Genomic DNA, 21819 nt, shown 5'->3' on the forward strand with positions numbered 1-21819 from the left:
CCTGCCCACCAACCATACTATTGGTAAGAGACTTACTGAAGCACAACTTCAGGAGATAGGCCCTGATTTCAACTCCGGGACAGCCTTCGGTGGATGGGCAGTGGTGTGAGTTAGAAACTCACCCATGGATCCAGAAATACAGCCTGAGCTATTTTAACTCCTGGCCCACGTTTAAATCCCACTTCCCATCTGTTCTTGGCATTGCTTGGCCCACTGACAGAAGGTAAGTGTCGGGAACTGTTGCCAAGCTGTCCCGCGGACATCTCGTGATCGGGAGTGGAGGTGTGGGGGAGTTTGCGGTGTAGGGGAAGCCTAAGCTTTCCTTTTGGGCCCCAGAGGAGCACTCTGCCCCTCCTGGTCCCACAAAGTAAGTAAAAAATAAAATTAAAAATTTACCTTTTTGGGCCTTTTCTGGCCCAGTTCCTCTTCGCGTTGGGATGGCCTGGCGGGAAACACACAGCTGCGTCTCACTCAAGCCACCTACCAAAAATTGGAGTCAGGTCCTGATGACATCATCAGGATCCATATATTAAAAAGGATGCCGCAGACCTTGCTGCCTGCTGAGGAGAGCAGGTGGAAATCAGAACCCGTCACAGCCATATAAATACTGTGGCTACAAGAGCAGGTCAGAGGCTGGGTATTCTGCGGTGAGTGACTCACCTCATGACTCCCCAAAGCCTTTCCACCATCTACAAGGCACAAGTCAGGAGTGTGATGGAGTACTCTCCACTTGCCTGGATGAGTGCAGCTCCAACAACACTCAAGAAGCTCGACACCATCCAGGACAAAGCAGCCCGCTTGATTGGCACTCCATCCACCACCCTAAATGTTCACTCCTTTCACCACCGGCACACAGCGGCTGCAGTGTGTACCATCCACAGGATGCACTGCAGCAACTCGCCAAGGCTTCTTCGACATCACCTCCCAAACCCGCAACCTCTATCACCTAGAAGGACAAGGGCAGCAGGCATATGGGAACAACACCACCTGCAGTTCCCCTCCAAGTCATACACCATCCCGAATTGGAAATATATCGCCGTTCCTTCATTGTCGCTGGGTCAAAATCCTGGAACTCCCTTCCTAACAGCACTGTGGGAGAACCTTCACCACACGGACTGCAGCGGTTCAAGAAGGAGGCTCACCACCACCTTCTCAAGGGCAATTAGGGACGGACAATAAATGCCGGCCTCGCCAGCGACGCCCACATCCCATGAACGAATTTTTAAAAATCCAATCCGGCCAATTACCGCCCCATCAGTCTACTCTCAATCATCAGCAAAGTGATGGAAGGTGTTGTCGACAGTGCCATCAAGCAGCACTTACCCACCAATAACCTGTTCACCGATGCTCAGTTTGGGTTCCGCCAGGATCACTCGGCTCCAGACCTCATTACAACCTTGGTCCAAACATGGACAAAGAGCTGAATTCCAGAGGTGAGGTGAGAGTGACTGCCCTTGACATCAAGGCAGCATTTGACCGAGTGTGGCACCAAGGAGCCCCAGTAAAATTGAAGTCAATGGGAATCAGGGGGAAAACTCTCCAGTGGAGTCATACCTAGCACAAAGGAAGGGGGTAGTGGTTGTTGGAGGCCAATCATCTCAGCCCCAGGGCATTGCTGCAGGTGTTTCTCAGGGCAGTGTCCTACTCCCAACCATCTTCAGCTGCTTCATCAATGACCTTCCCTCCACCATAAGGTCAGAAATGGGGTGTTTGCTGATGATTGCACAGTGTTCAGTTCCATTCGCAACCCCACAAATAATGAAGCAGTCCGAGCCTGCATGCAGCAAGACCTGGACAACATCCAGGCTTGGGCTGATAAGTGGCAAGTAACATTCGTGCCAGACAAATGCCAGGCAAAGACCATCTCCAACAAGAGAGAGTCTAACTACCACCCCATGACATTCAACGGCATTACCATCACCGAATCCCCCACCATCAACATCCTGGGGTCAACATTGACCAGAAACTTAACTGGACCAGCCATATAAATACTGTGGCTACAAGAGCAGGTCAGAGGCTGGGTGTTCTGCGGTGAGTGACGCACCTCCTGACTCCCCAAAGCCTTTCCACCATCTACAAGTCACAAGTCAGGAGTGTGATGGAATACTCTCCACTTGCCTGGATGAGTGCAGCTCCAACAACACTCAAGAAGCTCGACACCATCCAGGACAAAGCAGCCCGCTTGATTGGCACCCCATCCACCACCCTAAACATTCACTCCCTTCACCACCGGTGCACAGTCGCTGCAGTGTGTACCATCCACAGGATGCACTACAGCAACTCGCTAAAGCTTCTTCGACAGCACCTCCTAAATCCGTGACCTCTATCACCTAGAAGGACAAGAGCGGCAGGTACATGGGACCACTACCACCTGCACGTTCCCCTCCAAGTCACACACCATCCCGACTTGGAAATATATCGCCATTCCTTCATCGTCACGGGATCAAAATCCTGGAACTCCCTTCCTAACCGCACTGTGGGAGAACCTTCACCACACGGACTGCAGTGGTTCAAGAAGGCGGCTCACCACCACCTTCTCAAGGACAATTAGGGATGGGCAATAAATGCCGGCCTCACCAGCAACGCCCACATCCCATGAACGAATAAAAAAAAAGAATAATTACAGTCAAGTGGAAAGCTAGATTTAAGTGGATGGTCCATTTGGTACTTATTAATCTTAGTTTTTTAAATACTTTTAATGTTCACAGATAATTTACGATCCTGCTAGCTCTTTGCAAACATTAAAATTTAATCACTGTTGAGTGGAGTTCGATGGATGCACGTTAGTGCACAAGCACACAGTCACCCTGTTGCTGGGCACGGTGTGATGCAGGAGCCAGCAGTATAACTCAGATCTTCTGGGTCTGCATCACAGGTAAAAAAAAAATCTTTCTTTTTATATCTCTCGACATGTAGGCACTGTTGCAATGGAACTGATCTTTCTAGGATTGATTGCCATTTGCCTTCTCAACTTTAGGCCCCAATGTAGGCCCACACTGAACCAACGGCTGCTCTCGGCAAATGTAGGGCCCATAGGGCCCATCACAGCAGCTTCTGGTAGGATTTCTGAGGAAGCCCAGGAACACGCCCATTGTGCAGCATGCTATAAGGGAGATGGTGCAATTTGATGGGCAGCCAAACTTTGACAAAATGAAATAATATAAAACAAAATAAAATTTACCTGTTAATTTCACTTAAAGCTCTATTAAAGCTGATATGATGTCATGTGCTTTTAGCACCTCAATGCTTCACACTAGAAGCCCTGTATTATCCGGTGTGGAGAATCAAGGTCTACTATGCACACAGGCAGTACGTAGCACGCTGGGAGCCTGCGCATAGACTGTGTGCTAGGATTAAGGCCCAATTTTAATCCTAATTAGGGACTCCCCCTTCCCATAATATGGCTAGAGTGGTCAGCAATTGTTTGGAACAGGTGCTTCAGGGGAGACGTTTTCCTCCTGGGTCAATAGAGCCATATTTTGTTCCTCTACCTTGCCTTTTTGGCCTCCAAGGGTCAATCTATCAAAGGGGTCTTCATGCCGCAAATGGATTTTCAATTGGATAAGCAGCGTCGTTCTGAGGTAAGCCAACAATAGCTACTGTCATCTGACATTCTGGCCACAGTGGTGCTCCCAACCCATCATGCACTAAGCGCCAGAAATCTCTCAGAAATATTTGAATGAACTAACCCTGCATTATCGGGTGAGATCAGATTAGTGGGGCACAGATACATGCAGTGCTCGATGAGCAGATATCCCAGTGGCGTTGCACCAGTACCATCTCATTCGCCCTCACGTGTATCTCAGCTACATTTGAACCCAAGCCCTGGAGATGAAAGGACAATGCAAAAGCCCATTGCATTCTAAGTTCTAATACCTGTTATTCCTGAAGACACTCTGGATATTTCTAATGAACGGGGTTTCTTGGTGACTGCTGTAGCCAAGAATTCGTAAGGATTGTCCTCCTCTTCTGGAGGGAAACTGTCCAGTGATGGAGACAGCCTTATGTCCAGGGTTTGGTCATCTTTCTTTGTTTCTGATTCCTGCAAAATATCACAAAGGTGATTTAAATATTTTTGTCTGAATACTTTGTACCGTCACAAATAAACATTCAAAGTAATTTTCTCTGCTCTGCCAAAATAAATATTTTGTCATCTGTGGTAAATTTGTGCAATATTTCAAAAAATACATCATAAATCGGATTTATTTCCAGTTTATTTACTGAATGCAATTCTTTGTGTTGCATTTATCGTTGCTGTACCTTTGAAGACCATTGCCATCATACAGAATAACACAGTACTATTAGGTAATGATAACCAAGTTCACATGTCCACAAAGTTCTAGACAAATTAATAAGTTCCACGATACCTAACAACCACGGTCCCAATCCTACTCTGGGCTGCATCCCTAACTTTACAAATATTTCACGCAAGTCCCACCCATTACCTTTCAACATGAGCTTGATTACTGATTGATACAAATGAATGGAATGATATTACACCTGCTCCAGTCTGTGCTCATCAGTAGTGCTGGAACAATAGGCTTCTGCATGTCACAACTTAAGAAACAAAGTAATGGCAAAAGTTGATATCACAAGCCATGCTTGGACAAGATTGCTTTCCAATATCCCAATGGCTTACAATTGCAGTGTAATATTAGTAATGAACACACTTACTCTAAAATAAAAACAGAAAATTCTGGAAAAGCTCAGCAAGTAAGGCAGCATCTGTGGAGAAAGAATCAGAGTTAACAACATTAACTCTGTTTCTTTGTCCATAGATGCTACTTCACTTGCTCAGCTTTCCAAGCATTTTCTGTTTTTATTTCTGATTTCCAGCATCTGCAGTATTTTGCTTTTGACACTTATTCTAAATATGTTCATGTCTTTGTTAAAATGATGACAGTGGAATTTCACCTGAATTTTTGAATGCATTCATTACCATCACACACTGCATATCAACTCCAAAGTTTCAGTAGCAAGCCTGGTCTAAACAGACATTGGAAGTCCTATGCTTTAGTGTAAATCAATTTCCAGAAAGCCTTCAATAAGTTCCATATGAAGGGTGACTACACAAGGCAATAAGTATCCTAGGTAAACCTTGAACGTGGCTAAGGAATTGTCTGAAAGAGAGAAAGCAGCAGGTCCAAGTTAAAGGATAATATTGGGCTAGGGAGATGTACTGGGTAGAATGCCTCAGGGATCAGTAGTGGGGGGGACTCTTCTGCTTTTGATCTGCACAAATGATCTGGATGCAGAAACACAAAACGAAATTGGCAAAATCACAGATAGTTGGTAATCTATAGCTGTAACCAATTAATAATTTATTCAGTTCTATTTTTAACCTTTCCCCTTCTGTTGTGAAATTTGACTTTTCTATAGCCGTTACATCGTTGATTAATAATAGTACAGCTACTCTACCTCTCTTCATAGGTCTATTCTTGCAAACCATTCTATGTCCTCTCAGCTCCAACTCTTGGCTATTCTCTGCATTAACAGAAATTGACAGACCATTAAACTGAACAAAATGTCACTGTTTTTAAAATGCTTAATTTATGCAGCTGTTACAAAGATATGTTCAGACACGGGAGACAATCTAGCTCATCCTTCCATAACATCCACTGACTCTTGAATTACTTCAGCGATTTTGCCCCCATCATCCTACCTAGAAGGCATTCCAATATTAATCACTTTTGTTTGAAGAAGTGTTGCCTGGCATTAGTCTTGAACTGAGCTTTTACCAGTTTGTACCTCTGTCCCCTTGTTCTGCAGTTCGGCTTTAACTTGAACTTGTGCTCAGGATTAACCTTTCTTATTCCATTTTATTTCATGTACCTTTACAAGGTCCTCTCTTCTTTCACTTCCTTTCAAGGTTGATGAGTTCAGGTCTTTCGAACCTTTCATCATAATGCCGTCCTCTGACACTTGGGTTGAGCCTCGTGGCCCCTCACTGCATTACTTTGAGGATTTAGATGTTTCCATTGTGCCTCAGTAATCAGAACTGAATACAGTATTCAAGGTGCAGTCTGATCAGAGCACTATATAGCTGCGATATGAATATGCCAGACTTAAACTCTACTGACTTAGCAATAAGTCCCGCATTCTTTTTGCTTCATTATTCGCTGCTCTGCAATAACTGGATAATGGCCAGTGTTAAATCTTCTATAACCCCCAAATCTCTTTCAACCTTGCCCTAGCCAGTTCATCACCATTCATTCATTATTGCCCCATTTTTTTCTTCCAATTTTTAAGACCTTAGTGCAGTATATAAACTCAAACAAATTACAGAAACCACAATAGTGGGGGAAAAAAATCAACTGGGCAGTGGAATAGTAATGCTTCAAAATCACACTCAAAGAAATTGTGGATTTTATATATTAGATACTGCCATGCTGCTTAGGGTTTTACTAGTCTCATTTACAGGTTATAACGGGGTAGGAAATAATAAAAGTCACACTTTTGGCCAATACAAGTCAGCAACATAGCATTTTTAATTAAGTGAATTTCAATAAACCAGTGTTAGTGGGTTTAGAAAAGGAGTCTTCTAAGATCCAAAGTAGGCAGTATTGTAGCAGATGGAATTGAAGCTCTAATTCACAGCACTAAGAAGTGTTGGCAATTAGCCAAACAGAGGTCTGGTGCTTTCACAAGTGGTAAGCGATGGGAAGGAAACGCAAGAACAGTCCATCAGCTGCTTTCCTAGCACGCAAGAGGATGATTGGGAGCCAGATCACATGTCCATCATCTCAGTTGCAGTTAGCATGTGGCCTGAGTGGCCAGGAAAAGGGGAGCGAGTCCAAGCAGAAGAAAATAACTAAAAACTCAAGGTCTATAAATCTGAACCAAAAAAAATGAAATATGAGCCCACCTCCAGACCTATTGACAGACTTGCCCTTTCTTATCTACGTGGAAAGATTCCCTTGAACTCTGCTGATATTTTTCTGTAAATAAAATTGAGATGTACATGGAACCTCAGCACTACACAATAAAGAGGCTGATCCAGTCCAAGCCCATTCAGACAACACTGTATGTCCTATTCCTGGATGGTGGTAAAAAGGGCCCTCCAAGTGCAGTTCTTCCAACGCGCATGAAATCTCAGTGCCACCGCGAGCTGCCCTCGAGGCTGTGGCGGGGAGGAAACTATCGTCCACCTCCTGATGGACTACCCCTTCACGCAGAGAGATGCGTTAGTATCCGTCCCAGTTCATCCCCAACAGCTCGGTAATACAGGATGCTGTGCTCTACGGGTTGTTCCCCGGGACGCAGACCGAGATAGATATCAACTGCTGCTGGAAGACCATCAACTCGATGAAGGAGGCCCTTTGGTCTGCCCAAAACCTGTTGGTCTTCCAGCTGAAGGAACTGTCCATGACCAAGTGTTGCCAACTGGCAAACTCCAAGGTCCAGGAGTACATGCTGCGGGACGCACTGAAGCAAGGAGCAGCCTACGCAAAGGCTCTATGGGGGAAGGTCACCGTGTAAGGCCACCCCACTTTGTATTGTACAGAACGTATTAGAAGATATGTACTGCGTTTTGAATTGTAAAAATGAGATCATAGTGTGTACGATTGGTTCGAACTATATTGCTTGAAATCGTGTCTTTTTACATTGAACTGTATATCTTAAAATTTTATGAAATAAAGTATAATTTGAAATATTTAAAAAAATTACAGGAATAGGAGTATCTTCATTCTGCACCTATTATATCAAAAACCAGCAGATAGAAGGGGAATAAAAACAGAAAGTGCTGGAAATATTCAGCAAGTCAGGCAGTATCTGTAGGGAAAGAAACAGAGTTAACATTTCAGGTGGAAGACCTTTCATCAGAACCAGTACTAGAGGGTTCTGACGAATTGTCTTTGACCTGATACGTTAACTCTGTTTCTTTCCCTACTGATGTTGCGTGACATGCTGAATATTTCCAGCATTTTCTGTTTTTATTTCAGATTTCCAGCGTCTGCAGTGTACTGCTTCTGAGATAGAAGGGAGATTTCCCTGGGTCTTTGTCCAGATGCATTGGATCACGTGGGCACAATGAACGTCTGGGTTGGAATATAGGAATCTGCGCAGTTGTCTTATATTCATTGCTCCTGGATGGAGAATCAAAAAATGAGTTTGTGGGGATAATTGGTGAAGCTCCATTGCATGAATGACTCCATGTCATCAGAATCATGAAGCAATGCTACAGCGGGGTGTGGTTTGGTCAAACAAGGCCTCCGCCCAGCAGCAACCAGTTTGTCTTTAGTCATCAAAACTCTGCCCCTTTCAAACCCATGAGGCGTGACACATATTATGCTTCCTCCTCTAATTCATGGAAAGCACCTGATGTGTATATGTGAGCTGGCCCCTGCTTCAAATTGTGACGCACAATGCAATATATTCTCAAATGTTCAGCTTGCTTCTTATGGCATGGTAATATTTCTATGAAAAAAAGTGGTACATGATGTGCACGAGTGTAGTTAGTCATGTTGTTGCTGCACTGATAGTACATGCAATTTTTTGCTGCATAGAATAACCACGTCACATAGCTAATGTATGTAAATAGAATTGGCCAAACCAGGAGTGTTATCATTTGTTCCAGGTTGTGCAGTACTCAAGCCCTCTACAGCCTCCCAAGGCTATGATTTTCAATATGGCCTCCTCAAACCACACAAGAGATTTTTTTTCTCTGCTGTGTGCCACCACCTGTACTCAGACACTCTCACTTATTGCAGGCCACCTTATGCCGAGTACTTTGGATGTTGGTCTTAGCTAGCCTGTTCTAGTACTTCTCAACAATCTTCATTAGTTTCCTTTGAGCTGCACTTCTACTATGTTAAATTCAGGTTAAGTGTCCTATTTGTACAGCTGGTCAAATAAACCTATTTGATACCTGCAATATACATTAATACCCATATGTGGCAGACTCAGATTATTAACATTCGTCCTTATTGTTCACTTCTGTTTTTTTCATGTCAGAAAGGATAGGGAAGAAGGGAGGATGGAACAGCTGTACTAATTAGGGATAACATAATGGCAGTAGAAAAAAAGGACACAACTAATAGAAGGATAGAAACAGAATCCATATGGATTGAAATAAAATATAAGGGATCAATCACACTAATACAGATATACTACAGACCACCTAATAGTGGTAAGGAGACAGAGGAAGAAATATGTAAGCAAATATGTGAAATGAGTAAAGGGCTTAGAATAATAATCATGGGAGATTTTAACTACCCCCAAATAAACTGGCAAGAAGAGGTAGGTAATGGGGTACAAGGAATGGAGTTTTTACAATGTGTGCAGGACTCATTTCTCACCCAGCAAGTAAAAAGCCCAAGGAGAGGAAGGTCTGCTGGATCTAGTATTGGGAAATGAACCAGTACAGATAAGAGAAGTAAACGTAGGGGAACATCTAGGTAATAGCAATCACAACATAATAAGATTTAAGATAAAGATTGAGAAGGACATAGGTAAGACAAAGACCAAAGTAATAAATTGGAAAAAAGCTGATTTGAAGAGGATGAGAAAGGAACTAGGGAAAATAAACTGGAAAAATTTACTGACAAACAAAGAAATAGTACAGCAGTGAGAAACATTTAAAACGATGATCAAGAGAGTCCAGGAGAAATACATCCCATTAAAAAGCAAGAAGAAACTAGCCAGTAATGACACACCATGGATAAATAAAGAAATAAGGGCAAAATTGAAACTGAAGAGAAAGGCATACACTAAGCACATAGACAACAAAGGAGAGGATGACAAAAGGGAATACGAAAAGGATAGGAAAGAAATAAAAAAAACAATTATGAAAGCAAAAAGAAACCACAAAATTAAATTATCAAGGAATATCAAAAAAAGTAGTAAAGTAGTAAAGTTCTAAATAAAATTCTAAATACGCAAATAAGAAAAGAAAAATCAGGAAAGGGATAGGGCCATTAAGGGATATAATGATAAACTCACAGGTAATGACAGTGAAATGGCAGAAATATTAAATAATTACTTTTCTCCAGTATTTACCAGGGAGTCTATCATGGTGGGCATGACATTAGAAGAAAAGATCAAAAAAGATATAAATACATTTAAGATAGAAAGGGAGGAGATAATTGATAAATTAATGAAACTTAGAGAGGATAAAACCCCAGGTACAGATGGATTGCATTTGTGCAGATTAAAAGAAGTTAGGGAAGAGATAGCAGAGGCACTATTTATATATATATATATATCACAGCCAATGTGATTCTTATATTTAAAAAGAGAGATAGAACAAGTCCAGGGGACTATAGACCAATTAGCTTAATGTCGGTGGTAGGGAAGATAGTGGAATCCATACTCAAAGATGTAATAGAGAAACATCTAGAAACCGAAAATATAATAAAGAATAGTCAGCACAGATTTTAAAAGGAAAGGTTATGCTTGACCAACCTTATTGAATTCTTTGAAGGAGTAACAGAAAGTGTACACAAGGGCAATGCAGTAGATGTGACATATTTGGATTTTCAAAAGGCCTTCGATAAGATAACGCATGACTAAGGTCAGAGCATGTGGAGTCAGAGGACAAATGGCAGAATGGATAGCAAGCTGGCTACAAAACAGAAAGCAAAGGGTAGGGGTTAAAGGTAGTTACTCAGACTGGCAAAAGATGGGAAATGGTGTTCCACAAGGTTCGGTGCTGGGACCATTGTTGTCCACTGCATACATAAACAATTTGGACTCGGGAATTGGAAGTACAATTTCAAAATTTGCAGACACCACCAAATTGAAGGGTATAGTTAATACTCTGGAGGACTGAGACAAAATACACGAAGACATTAATAAACTTGTAGAATGGGCACATAATTGGCAAACAAATTTCAATATAGATAAGTGTGAAGTGGTACATTTAGACAGGAATAATAAAGGGGCCACATATTGCTTAGATAATAAGTCTAAATGGGATAGAGGAGCAGAGGGATCTGGGGGTACAGAAACACAAATCATTAAAAGTAGCTATGCAGGTTAATAAGACCATAAAAAAAAAACCAAGCACTGGGGTTCATTTCTAGAATTTAAAAGCAGAGAAGTTATATTAAAGTTGTATAGACCTTAGTTAGACCACACTTGGAGTATGCAAGCAGTTCTGGTCTCCACACTATAAAAAGGGTCTAGAGGCACTGGAGAAGGTGCAAAAAAGATTTACAAGGTTGATACCAGAAATGAGAGGTTATACCTAACAGGAAAGATTGAACAGGCTGGAGCTATTTTCTCTAGAAAAAAAACTGAAGGGCGACTTGATAGAGATCTTGAAGATTATGAAAGGGTTTGATAGGGTAGACGTAGAGAAGATGTTTCCATTTGTGGGGGAGACCAGAACTAGGGGCCATACATATAAGATAGTCACTAATAAATCCATAGGGAATTCAGGAGAAACTTCTTCACCCAGAGAGTGGTAAGAATGTGGAACTCACTACCACAAGGAGTAGTTGAAGCGACTAGCATAGATGCATTTAAAGGGGAAGCTAGAAAAGCACATGAGGGAGAAGGGAATAGAAGGATATGTTGATAGGATTAGATGAAGGGTGGGAGGAGGCTTTTGTGCAGCATAAATACCGGCATGGACCTGTTGGGCCGACTGGCCTGTTTGTGCTATACATTCTTTGTAATTCTTGCTCACACTTTCCCATGTGTGGCAGTTTGGAGAAACCAAGTCCACTGCCTCCTATGTATGGTGAAACTTTGTACTCTTCCATCATTTACTGTGTCCTCACATCATTTACAATGGGCCAGAATTTATTGTCAAAGTAATGGTGAGGCTAATGATGCTCACTGTTATTTATAAGCAAATCGCATAGCAACTTCAAGCGAGGGCAGATGCACGGTTAAATGTGAAAATCTGGAAGTTGCTGTCCGAAATGCGCCACTCCACCAATAGCTTCCCGAAAACGGCAACTTGCTGTCTGACTCACAATTTAAATGCATTGAACGATGTGAAGTTCCTGTATTTGCGCGGTAGATACGAACTAAACTCGCCACCGAAAGTTACGGCTTGTCCATTCCAGTCCAAGTACCCTTTTTAATGGCATGATACGTCTTAATTGCTTCCAAAAAGACCCTTTGGCACTGAAAATTAAATATTACAAGTGTGGCGTCTCATTCCTTCAGCTTTTAATTGTTGTTGGAGATTTAAAAATAATATTAATTAATTTTTTAAAAAACTTTTACTTTGTCCCTTTTTTCCCCCTCTCTTAATCCAATTTTTCTTTCCCTCTCTTTATTTTGCTTTGTGTACCTGATTTGACATTCAATTCAATATTCTAGCTTACATTTCATAATTCAGACTCTGTGTTGCTCATTAACAATGCTTCAATCTGATTGGTTAAAGAGATACACAGTTGCTTGCCCTGTTCACACAGGTTCCAGATGCCCTGTAGAGGGTGCCATTTCACCCTCTCATTTACAACAATTTGCTGTGCAAAAGCTCATGGAAATTAAATGGGCAAGGACAAGTCTAATGAACTTCTGGCCCATTAACATGTAGAGCCTTCTCAGTAAACTGGACTTTGTGTAGTCTGGGTTCTCACTCCATGACCACTCTAAAGCATGATTCACAGCTGAACTATCCCACTTTGCCCTATTTACACTGGTAAAGTGGCTATTTGCTAGTTATAGGTAATTCTGCACCATTATTGCAGTTGCATTCTGGTTGATTACTCAGTTGTGTGTTAGTCTTAATGGACTCAATCTTGCAGAAAGCGTACATAGTAAGGTTGTGATTGCCAGAAATTACATTTAAAAAATGCAAGAAAGATGAATGCACATTTAACACATTCTCAATGCACTAAGGGTAATTTCACCCCTTTAAAGCAATACAATCTAATTTCCTGCATCAAAGTAGCCCTTTATACGGGTATGTAGGAAGAGATCGATGTCACCTCCAGCTTAGCAGAATGAAATGTACAGTGATTTGTAGAATATCAAAGGAGCAAGACTGACTGAAGCTGGTTATTTAATAAGAGGTACGAGGCCGATATTCTCAGGAGCTGGTTGAGGTGAGTACTGGGACGGTTAAAAGTTAAGTTACAAGGTTATGTTGGTAATTCAAAATAAGTAGGTTAATGCCAAATTTAAAAGGTAAAAATAAAATCAGTTTTAGCTATCTTATTGTGAGTTGCTGTGCAGCAGAAAGGATAACTCTCTGGAGGTGGGCAGGTATGAAAGGAGATGTGTTATACCTATGTATACCACACTAGTTTGTGAAATGTATATCCTGGGAGTTTTGAGGCATAGCTCAGGAGCAGATTTTGAAAGCACTGTGCAGAATTAAATACAATTTCCATACATTATTATTTTGTTCTAAATTCTTTTTCCAGGGTTTACAACCTAATGGCTGATTACACAGGTTGTGTTTTCCTTAGTAGTCATAGCAACCAGACTTATTTTGAGTCTGCAAACTATTCTTGATTGTAAGGCATATGGTGGATACTTCGGATCTTTCACCACTGGAAGACTGTTGTCTCAATTTAGTTGAAATTGCAGGACAGTCTGCATATACCTTTGGTATAGTACAATGGCGAGTTCAAATACCACAATGGCAAGTTGTAAAATTTGATCCATAAATCTGGTAGTTTGTGGGATAGCATTAGAAAAAAATGACCATGAAAGCTGATGGATTATTGTAAAAACCCAACTTGTTGAGGGAAGGGTACCTGACTTTTCTACCTGGTCTGGCCTACATGTGACTCTCATCCATACAACGTGGTTAAAACCAGGTATCTGTTCGTGACGGATATTGGGTGACTTTGTGTCAGACTAATAATGCTATGCTTTATAAACAGAAACATTAATTAAATCAAAGCATGGAAAACCTTGCCTATAAACTAAACTATGGTAGATATGTCAAACTATTTATGCACCACAGGGAAGTAATTTTTTTTTAGCTTTACTGATCAAAATCCTGCATTATGCTAAATTATGTTTACAAAGCAGATCAGTTTAAAATGGTTAAATAATATGTTTTTTTCCCCCAATATTTTGTGGATCTGAACCGAGATGCACAAGTTTATCAAGATTCAGGAAAAAAAGATCAGAATATTAATTTATAATTCAATAGAGTCATAAAAATACACCACATAGTAGCTTTTTCCTATGTTTGAAAGCACCAATGGATAAATAAAGGGGGCCAAATCTTCCTGGAAAAATCACGGCGTGTTAACGACGCACGCCGTTATTAATGAGCAAATCAGCCAGCAAGTTCAGGGGATGAAGAGGTATGCCGTGAATTACGAATCTCCAGAACTTGTTGGTCGATTTACACCGTTCCACAGTTTGTCTTCCACAAATCTGTAACCTCATGGCCCGACATATTCCTCACTCTACCATTACCAATGCCAGGGGATCAACCCTGGTTCAATAAGGAGTGTAGAAGAGCATGCCAGGAGCAGCACCAGGCACACCTAAAAATGAGGTGCCAACCTGGTGAAGCTACAAATCAGGACTACATGCATGCTAAACAGTGGAAGCAAAATGCTATAGACAGAGCCAAGCGATTCCACAACCAACGGATCAGATTAAAACTCTGCCGTCCTGCCACATCCAGTCGTGAATGGTGGTGGACAATTAAACAACTAACGGGAGGAGGAGGCTCTGCAAACATCCCCATCCTCAATGATGGCAGAGTCCAGCATGAGTGCAAAAGACAAGGCTGAAGTGTTTGCAACCATCTTCAGCCAGAAGTGCCGAGTGGATGATCCATCTCGGCCTCCTCCTGATATCCCCACCATCACAGAAGCCAGTTTTCAGCCAATTCAATTCACTCCACGTGGTATTAAGAAATTGCTGAGTGCACTGGATACAGCAAAGGCTATGGGCCCCGACAGCATCCCGGCTGCAGTGCTGAAGACTTGTGCTCCAGAACTAGCTGCGCCTCTAGCCAAACTGTTCCAGTACAGCTACGACACTGGCATTTACCCGACAATGTGGAAAATTGCTCAGGTATGTCCTGTCCACAAAAAGCAGGACAAATCCAATCCAGCCAATTACCGCCCCATCAGCCTACTCTCAATCATCAGCAAAGTGATGGAAGGTGTTGTCGACGATGCTATCAAGCAGCACTTATTCACCAATAACCTGCTCACCGATGCTCAGTTTGGGTTCCGCCAGGACCACTCGGCTCCAGACTTCATTACAACCTTGGTCCAAACATGGACAAAAGAGCTGAATTCCAGAGGTGAGGTGAGAGTGACTGCCCTTGACATCAAGGCAGCATTTGACCGAGTGTGGCACCAAGGAGCCCTAGTAAAATTGAAGTCAATGGGAATCAGGGGGAAAACTCTCCAGTGGCTGGAGTCATACCTAGCACAAAGGAAGATGGTAGTGGTTGTTGGAGGCCAATCATCTCAGCCCCAGGACATTGCTGCAGGAGTTCCTCAGGGCAGTGTCCTAGGCCCAGCCATCTTCAGCTGCTTCATCAATGACCTTCCCTCCATCATAAGGTCAGAAATGGTGATGTTCGCTGATGATTGCAGAGTGTTCAGAAACCCCTCAGATAATGAAGCAGTCCGTGCCAGCATGCAGCAAGACCTGGACAACACCCCAGCTTGGGCTGATAAGTGGAAAGTAACATTCGTGCCAGGCAATGACCATCTCCAACAAGAGAGCGCCTAACCACCTCCCCTCGACATTCAATGTCATTACCACTGACAAATCCCCCACCATCAACATCCTGGGGGTCAATATTGACCAGAAACTTAACTGGATCAGCCACATAAATACAGTGGCTACAAGAGCAGGTCAGAGGCTGGGTATTCTGCGGTGAGTGACTCACCTACTGACTTCCCAAAGCCTTTCTACCATCTATAAAACAAAAGTCAGGAGTGTGATGGAATACTCTCCACTTGCCTGGATGAGTCCAACAACACTCAAGAAGCTTGACACCATCCAGGACAAAGCAGCCCGCTTGATTGGCACCCCATTCACCACCCTAAACATTCACTCCCTTCACCACCGGCGCACAGTGGCTGCAGTGTTTACCATCCACAGGATGCACTGCAGCAACTCACCAAGGCTTCTTCGACAGCAGCTCCCAAACCCGCAACCTCTACCACCTAGAAGGACAAGGGCAGCAGGCACATGGGAACAACACGACCTGCACATTCCCCTCCAAGTCACACATCATCCTGACTTGGAAATATATCGCCGTTCCTTCATCGTCGCTGCGTCACAACTCCCTTCCTAACAGCACTGTGGGAGAACCTTCACCACATGGACTGCAGCGGTTCAAAAAGGCAGCTCACCACCACCTTCTCAAGGGCAATTAGGGATGGGCAATAAATGCTGGCCTCGCCAGTGACACCCACATCCCATGAACGAATAAAAAAAATGGCATCGAACTCCTAGCCTCCCATTTTATTTTTAAGAACTCGCTGGATTTGCACATTAATTGCCCATTAAACTCACCGCGGAAAGTTAGACCTCATAATTAATAACGTAAGTACCCTTTTAATGACATGATAATTGTTAATGCAATGCCAATCATCCTCTCCGGCCCATAAAGGCAACCATTTAAATGGTTCAATCTCATTCCAGCGTATAGTAAATTGTTGTTAGTCATTTTAAATTTTAATTTTTTTTCTTACTTTTCCTTTGTCTCTCTTTTTTCTCTGTCTTAATCCAATCTTTCTCTCCCTCTCTTTCCGTACCTGATTTGATGCTAATTCATCCACTCTAATTCACCCTCCTTCTCCGTTGTTCCTGTTTCTTTCTCGATCCTTAAATTCGCATTAGTTAAGGAGATGTACTGTTGGTCCCGCAGTTGACTAAGATCCCAGATGCTTTGTTGCCCTTGCCGTACTGTTATCAGCTCGCACTTCCAGCAAGTTACAGTGCAAAACATTTGAGCTGTAGGATGCAGGAAAAAGTCTAACTAACGGCGCACGTTCCAGCAAGATTTGGCCCAGGATCTTTATGACCAACCTTTAAATCATCCTGTCACATTTCATCTTGACTGCAGCACAGAGAAGGCAGTATTATACCAATTGCTAAAGAAGCTGTTAAGTGACTATGACCCTTATCAAAGCACAGGAGTATGATGCTCAAATGAGATTGTTCCATTAATTGGCTTAAGGGAAAACATTTTTGAGGTAACTTCCAAGTATTCACTTCATTATAAAGTGACATTGATAACAATTAACACATCATAAAATGTATTTGAAACACCAGTCTGGTACAGCTCAGAAGAGTAGAATGATAGATGAAGCAGCTGGGTATTGATTGGGGCTGGTAACTTCAGAAAAATAAAAGGTTTCCGTTAGTCATGAGTTCAGAAATTGAGGTCATGGTCTATAATAAAAGGAATAGTTCCATGACAATCACCCGACCAATTTTGAGCTCCAATCAATTTTCTTTTTTTCCCTTCGTGTAGCTGTACCTTTGTAGCTTTCTATGCTTCCTGAGCTTAGTGACTGGCTTATCCATCTTATTCAACAGATCTTACACAGACCAATCTCCAGACAAACCTTCCTAGTACTAAATTGGTGACCTTATCACTGTGAGATCTATCTTGACATATGCTCAACAGCTTTGAAGTCGCTGAGGTCACTTCATCTATAAAGTAATAATCTTTTTCAGTAAGTACAATGGAGCACAATTTCTGATTGTTGATGTTCATGGCCAAATGTCACATCTCAGAAGATCAAATGTGCCTGATGAATGTAACTTACTGACATTTTTATATTTTTCACACTGAGTTGCCGATCATAATTTTAAACACGCTGCTAATATCACTGATAACTCATGCTTCAAGTCCCAGGCTAATTCTTCTCCTAAAAAGTAATGAATTTTATCAGATAAAGTCAGTAGACTCATAGAGGCTGAAAATTACATAAGTTACTGTATGCAAAATGCTTCAAGCCAAAGCTACTTTGACGTAGTTACTGCACACATTTATTATAGAATGTTGAAGCTTAATTCTACTTAGATATCTTCCCTGTTTTAGATGCAATGTTTGGGAGCCAAACAAAATGTGGATATTGGTAAATTTGCAAAGAAGCACCTCAGCCAACTGGATCCTGCTTAAAAAATCGTACACCTTAAAATTCAACCATCATGACTAGAATTTGACTCACATTAAAAATAAACCTGATCATTTAATAACCACAGAATTTTAGTAATATTATTTTATTTAAATATGAATCCTATACTAGAGATTTGGGAATACTGAATTTGCTATTACTTCTATATCTGGAATAGCCTTCTATATCTCTCAAATTTGGACACCAGATTGTTTTTAAATAGGCTAGAATGTCATTAAAATGAGGGAGGCAAAACAAGGACTTTTTAAAAAAGAAACTTCACTACATAAATTAGACTGTGCTAACATTTGCAGAACTTAGAAAATCGCTGTGAAGCGCTTTGGGATGTCCTGAGATCGTGAAAGATGTTATATAAATGCAAGTCTTTCTTTCTTTTATTCAGTAGTCCCTGATGGAAAGCGCAGATGGACATTGGGTGAAGACAGATCAGGCTCAGCTGTAATGTTTGTCATGGTTAAAAAAAAGCCAACATGATGAATGGTCATTTTGGCAAGATAATCTTTTTCAGCAAGTACAATGGAGCACAGGGGAGGGGCAGTGTCCATAGACTCATAACCCAGTAAATGTTGGTTGCTCTCAGGAGAGGATGGGGTGAAAAGAACATTGGAAATCGGGTTGATGGATCATTGGAATGTTGGTTTATTGATGTACTGACTGAAACCTGTCAATTAGCCCAGAAGCTATGAGTAATAACATTACACTTTACTAGTACTGTACAATAGAGGCTAAATTTTCCCCACTACCACAACAGCATTATGACTGAGGAAAAAGATGAATGGCGACTGACATCATAGTGCTTTGAGTGAGCAAAAAGCTAGCATTGGTAACAACCAAAACTCTAACCCAAAGTGAGGTAATAAAGAGAATGGTCCTGAAATTATTGGCGGAACTCGTGCCCATCAGTCTGCCCTGGCATTGACCCCATCCCACATCCCGGGGATGGGGTCATTTGCATAAAGGGACTGCACACCATTTATGGCACTTCCAGGGGGGGGGATGATAGAATTTTGGAGCGGATCCTTGTATAGGATCAGTCCTACGGTGAGGTTACAGTTGGGCTCCAGTAACAGATAGTCAGAAGGACACTGGGAGAGGGAGGAGAGGAGGCAGGAGAAATAATTTTTTGAAAAAAAATAATACAAAATAGTAGAAAATAACGTTGGTGGCAGAGAAAAAAATCTTTAAAATAACTAGAAACAGATATAAATACAACATTGCTGCATCTGATTGGTCCAGGTGACCAATTAATGTAAGGTTAACGTGGAACATTTATGATTCCTACAATTACATGAATTCTTACAGAAACAAAAGTTTTAATTTTGATATACGTATAATACATTAAAGCCTTGCGTAAAGCACACGATTCCTCTAAGTGTCACATATACTGTTGGTAAAATTTTCCTTAGTCACACATATACTACCTATACACACATGCATAATTATTTTGTGCTGCTGCTATCTGTTTCTGCCAGTGCATCAAATGGGAAATTTAGACCAGAAAGCAAGGTGTCACAAAGTCACAGTGGTGCAGTGGAAACTCAGATTGCAAATGAAGATAATCTGGCGATTAGCTTGACATCGCATCTGATTTGTGTTGCATATCATCTAGTCATGTTTGATGCTGTCACTAGATACAAATTACAATTTTCTGAATTAAATGAAGATTAGCAATGTTGATTTAATCCCATTCACTGGGGACTAAATTAAGAGAGCAGTCAAGTGCTGGGAGATGTGGATTAGAAGTCAGACGAAGTGTCTACCCAGAATGGCGCTCAGGTATACGACTCCAAATTGAGACAAAGAAGTCATTTCGCCATTCTCTGGAAATTCCGTACCTATTACGTTGGGATGGCCTGTGATCGGAGAACAGCAAGGATAGTTATTGGGAACACTTGCCTGGGGTGGGTGAGGTGGGGGGGAAAGAGAGGGGGCAGAGAGGTTTAATTAGTTGCTTAACTGGCCAGTCCCCCAGACATGGAGAGTTGGGAGGGGGGTCAGAAATCAAGCCCTGGGCTTCCTCTCTAGCTAAGATACAAAAGGACAAATGAATGCATGACTTCGGTCAGATTGGAAGAACCGGTAAAGAAGACAGGCACAGGGATTGAGAGTGCCCTCCTTATGAGAGTACCAACCAGGTTCAAAGGAATTACCGGTCAGAAAAGTTATATTTAGCCTGCTAACAGGGATAGTGTGACAGATTTCATGTTTTATTTTCTTTGTTACAAGGAGTGTTACAAAATTAACTATAATTTGTTGTAATGGTTATTCTATTCATTTCATTTATAGAATAAACCAGGTTGTCAATTCACATTTGGCCTCGAATTGCTAAAGTTTTAGTCAGTTCCACCTTTAGCAATATTGGAAAAGTGCATCTGGCAGCACATATGGAATTACAGAATCCAGTTCATATTGCAAATGGTTTAAGTGTTATGGCATCATTATCATATGTCTAGATATTGGGCAGTAAAGGTAAACTCCTGATCATTAGGGATGCAGGGTCTGCTTACAGGGGACTAAATCTGGGGCAGGCTCAACATTTGTAACTTTTTTTTGCTGTTTTTGCATTCTCTCTGATACACATCAATAAAAATATTTTCAACAGCCCTTAACCACTTAGAACATATTACAAAATAAACAAGCAATGCAAAATCTTAAATGCTAAGTTTCAATTGTCGCACGGGTAGGCCACATGCTTTAAGTCCATTCAACTTCAATAATGTTCCAATCCACAATTGGGGCCCTAAACCTTGACTCTGTAAACTTGCACCGAACCTATGTGGATTTAGGTAGGTGTGATGTATCCCTACAGGTGAGAGTGTGCCCTCTGCATCAGGAAAACAAAATAACTACCTGTGTGTATTTCTCAGTAGCTTGGTTTGTAGATGCTTAAAAATGGTGATGGGTTTGCCATATTTTTAAAATCTGGCTGATTAACAAAAAAAGTGTCATATAAAAAAAGTGAATTATGTGCTAGACCATATTCCCATGTTAATAGAGGAAAACATTTATTGCATGCTCTCGATTATTTGACAAAACTTTCATGGGACAAAGCCTTGTGTGAGACATATCACTGCACATTCCACTAACACCAATCGCTTCCAGTCTGACAAAAATCAATCTCACTGCACAACAAAGATTAAACTTAGTTTATGTTGTTTGTATTGTACTTGTCTGCATTCCCATGTCATGAGTACATGTGCGAGTCCAAAATTTGGGGACTCAGAGTTATCCACAAATGGTTCCCTCCAAAATGGCAGAAATTGGAGATTCCACTGTAAACTGATTTTACTTTCCAGATTACATAGCATTTACAGCACAGAAACAGGCCATTCGGCCAACCAGTTTAGGCCGGTGTTTATGCACCATACAAGTTTCTTCCCACTCTATGTATTTCAGCTCACCCTATCACCATATCCTTCTATTCCTTTCTCCCTCATGTATTTATCTAGCTTCCTTGTATATGCATCAATGCTTTTCACCTCAACCACTCCATGTGGTAGGGAGTTGGGCAACTTCAGAAAGATTGCCATGGTAAGAGTAAACAGCATTTGTCTACACAAAGTATATAGCCACAAGATGCATGGCACAAAGAGTTCACTTTCAAACTGGTACTGGCTCACTAGGCAGCATGCAAAGCATGCAAAAAATCTCTTAATTCTATCACATATACATCTGTACGTCCATGTTGCTGCAGGGAAAACTTTGTATTTGGCAATGAAATATGCAACAATTGCCACACACAAATTTTGGAAAGCTGGATTCTGAGAAAAAA

At 41.6% G+C, this 21819-nt stretch overlaps 1 protein-coding gene across 12 annotated transcripts in view; it reads right to left on the bottom strand.

Moving 5' to 3' along the window:
- Positions 1–21819, bottom strand: part of anks1b (ankyrin repeat and sterile alpha motif domain containing 1B) — a 738433-nt gene that overhangs the window by 194163 nt on the left and 522451 nt on the right. For all 12 annotated transcript variants that reach the window (XM_068004841.1, XM_068004853.1, XM_068004843.1 and 9 more), the window contains one exon: positions 3877–4042. In XM_068004841.1, coding sequence (XP_067860942.1) covers positions 3877–4042 — 166 coding nt within the window. The remainder of the gene's footprint in view (positions 1–3876; positions 4043–21819) is intronic.

This window comes from Heptranchias perlo, chromosome 24 (genome assembly GCF_035084215.1).
Source record: "Heptranchias perlo isolate sHepPer1 chromosome 24, sHepPer1.hap1, whole genome shotgun sequence".
Lineage (NCBI taxonomy): Eukaryota > Metazoa > Chordata > Chondrichthyes > Hexanchiformes > Hexanchidae > Heptranchias > Heptranchias perlo.